At 30.9% G+C, this 3,601-nt stretch overlaps 1 protein-coding gene across 1 annotated transcript; it reads right to left on the minus strand.

Moving 5' to 3' along the window:
* Positions 1 to 625: 625 nt before the first annotated feature.
* LOC125873402 (LOB domain-containing protein 1-like) lies at positions 626 to 2,388 on the minus strand. The gene is made up of 2 exons (XM_049554338.1): positions 2,047 to 2,388; positions 626 to 1,233 (listed from the first exon to the last, which is right to left on the minus strand). Exons 1-2 carry the CDS (start codon positions 2,317 to 2,319, stop codon positions 877 to 879), a joined length of 630 nt encoding a protein of 209 aa, XP_049410295.1. The 5' UTR covers positions 2,320 to 2,388; the 3' UTR covers positions 626 to 876.
* Positions 2,389 to 3,601: the final 1,213 nt, after the last annotated feature.

A 3,601-nucleotide genomic window follows, 5' to 3' on the forward strand; every position in this document is an offset into this window, starting at 1 on the left:
GTAAGAATACAAACAAGAATTATACCATAAGACACAAAGATTTGATTTGGTTCGGTCAACCGACGTACATCCGGAGATGAGCGATCTACTATATAAATATGAGAGTACAAAATATAGAGATAAATAACCTCAACCAATTCACTCGGAATTCATGGGAGGTTTACACAAGTGATATGTTATCACTTGTGTCCCACAAATTCTCCCCCTAACCAAAATTCTCAAAGCCCTTACGACTGACTATATTGTGAATGTTGATTAAGTTAGAAGGAACACGTCTCTATTTATAGAAATCCAAAACCTTTTCCTACAAGAAAATGACTAGTCAATCCTAAACCTTTTCCTAAAAGAAAAACATATTTATGGTAATAAATTCAAGGCAAATAATACCCAACAAAAAGGTTGACTATAAAAAAACTTCTTTGTTTTCATACCTCTAACCTAAAATCTTTTGACTAATTTAATGACGGAAGGATGAATTTATATGATTTGGTATAAAGACGAACATCAACTTAATATCCGCTTAATATATGTTAGATAGTAAAATCATGAGGTGACCAAAAAATTTGACTTATAACCAATATTATATACAATTATATATTGTGAATTAGGAATGGACTTATAGCATAAGAAAATAAAACTATATATGGCGGGAGCAATGCCCGTCAACTTCATTTGCTTTACAAAACCATTAGAAAAATCATGAAAATTATCTTAAAGACTCAAATCTATTAAAGATTTGGTTCATACTATATTACATTTTAGTTTAATTTCCTTACACTAAAATTATAAGTTGCATCATTTTTATTTTCTCCTCATAACATTAACTTAGTGAAAAATATCCTCTATGATTAAATTAGATAAACATATTCCATTTAATCATGTCCAAAGAGTCTCCCATATAGATCCAACATTGTTCTCATCTAAGATGCTCATGTTGTTTTGTGAACTTCCATATTGTGGGATATTAGTGAAATTGTCCAAGGATTGTTGTGGTGGTGATGCTTGTGGAGATTGTGTCATTTCCATACAAAAAAGTGTCATAAAGTTAGCTTGTTCACATTGCATGTTGACAACCTCAGCTTGTGCTTTAGCTAATTGTACTTGAAGCTCATTCACTTGCTTTTGTAGTTGACATATTGCTCCTGCACAACCATAGACAGGATCCCTCAACCTAGCATTGGCCTCATACACCATACTACTCACAGCATCTGCTCTTTGAAATTCCGGTAGTTCCTAAACAAAATTAACCAAATAACATATGGTTATGATTAATGCTTCGTGTTTAACTTGAAAAATGCCAACGAGTGTATGTATCAGATCTTTCGAAAATATGTTGAAGTGTCACTTTAATTACTAAAGGTAACTAACATTATTAGTGAAATCAATGACATGGAAAATTAGCCAAATCACCAATTGTAACATGTTAAATCACTTATAGTGTAAAAATATAAGTATATATTTACAATGATATAAGGTAGATCCTCATGATAACTTTAGTGTAATTGTCGAAATCAATCAAATTTGTCAAATCTAACAGGTGGAATTATGTGTGCAAGAGAGAAGAATATAATTTTGATTATTTTGACCATGAGTATAGTTGGTACCAAACCACAATTTTTTTTTCTTCAAAACTAATTAAAGTCATTGGACAAAGAAAAAATAAAATTGAAAATGCAGCCACATGGAAAAGAATAGTAATTTGACAAAAAAAAAACCATTATATTTGTTGAACTGCCAAATATAGTATCCAAAGCATTTGAAAAAAAAAACATGTAAGCTTGAAAATGAATTGCCCTTTCTTACACTACTAAGGACAATATTGGTATTTCACTATTAAATTTCTTGTAACTATATTTTAACAATCAACGTACTCTTATATTAATTAGCCCATGGCTCTTTTACTTTTCAAATTGCATCTAGAAGTAAAAGTTGTCATACTTCTACTAACAAGTTTAATTATATTGATCACTACAAAAAAGAAGAGAAATTAGTTATGAATTTTGTCGCTATTAAATAGCTCGTAGCTAACATAATTTAGAAATATACCTGCAAGAACTTGATAATATTGCTCGCACCAAAGACGCGATGAGCGGTAGTGAACTTGATGGGATCATTGGGAGGAAAATAAGGAGCCAACACACATTTCTCCGCGCACCTCCTCCGCAAGATTTTGCAGGCCGCACAAGGGCTGACGACCACCGCCACTTGTGGCGATGGTGGAGAGTTAGGAGGAGAGGAAGAGGACGGTGAGACGGACCGAGAAGATGGTGGTGAAGAAGTAATGGTGGTGGCAGTGGTGGTGTCACTACTAGACTCCATTTCTTAAAGAAACTCTTTGGAGAAATGTTCTTACGTGCTAGAAAATGTGAGAAGGGAGAATATTTGGAATGGTACGTTTAACTTGGAGTGAACAAAGGGAATATTTATAAGCCAATGGAAATAAAGGAAAAAGAATGAAAGGGTAGGATGGGGTTTGGGGTGGGGGGACCAGAGGGAATGACATCATAAATAAGAAAATGATGTCATAGGTAAATTGTTATATATAAAATTATAATTATAAGTATACAATGTAATTTTCCTTATTTATTTATTGAAGAATTTAAGTTATATACATTGATATATTATATATGTGAAGTTAAAATTATAAATATATAATGTAATTTTTCATCAGAGGGTTTGGAACCCCTTACTGGCTCCCCACTATTATTATATGATTTATCTATTATTACCTTACAAATAGCTTAAAATATATACTAAATGTTTTTCATACTATCAACACATATAACATATTTTTATGAACACACAAACGTAAAATTTTGACTGATCATGATAAGGGTAGAAAATCAATAGTGTAAATATTTGGCTCAGGGAAAAAAAAAAAAAAGGAACAACTAAAAATAATATGTATTAATTTTTAGATAAAATAACTAATTGAATTTCACTAATATTTGACTTTTGGAATGTGAAAACTTAAGTAGGAGCTTTGAAATTAGGTTAGCCGATATTCTAAGAACTTTTAACTAATATACAACTTGGCTTAACTAAAAGTTGTTTGTTGTGAACTAATAACCTTTAAAAGAAAAAAAAAAGGAATCTACACTTGTATAAATTACTAATTCATTTACTCTATCGACATAACTGGTAAATATCATTTTCCATTAATCTTATAATTTGTTGTAGAAGCATAAAAAGTATAAATAAGGAAGAAAAAGTTTGAAATATATTCGAACTTTGACCGAAATTATTGTAACAATTCCAATTTTAGGCAGGACCTATTACTCTCCTACACTATTTAATAGTGTATTTTAAAGATATATAAGTGCCCACGTGGACATCATAAATATTGCATCATTATAAATAAGAACTTGTCCACGTGAACACTTATATATCTTTAAAATACACTATTAAAAAGTGCATGGGTTAATAGATCCTGCCCAAAGTTTAGGATTGTTACAGCAATTTCGATCAAAGTTCAAATATATTTCAAACATTTTACCCTAAAATAATTAATAAGACCATAAAAGCTCTTGCAAGTGCCAAAAAGAAAGATTATTGACAAAGCAAAAATAGTGCCGACGGTATAAACACGTACTCCTTGTAC

The sequence above is a fragment of the Solanum stenotomum genome, chromosome 8 (assembly GCF_019186545.1).
Source record: "Solanum stenotomum isolate F172 chromosome 8, ASM1918654v1, whole genome shotgun sequence".
NCBI classification, from domain to species: Eukaryota; Viridiplantae; Streptophyta; class Magnoliopsida; order Solanales; family Solanaceae; genus Solanum; species Solanum stenotomum.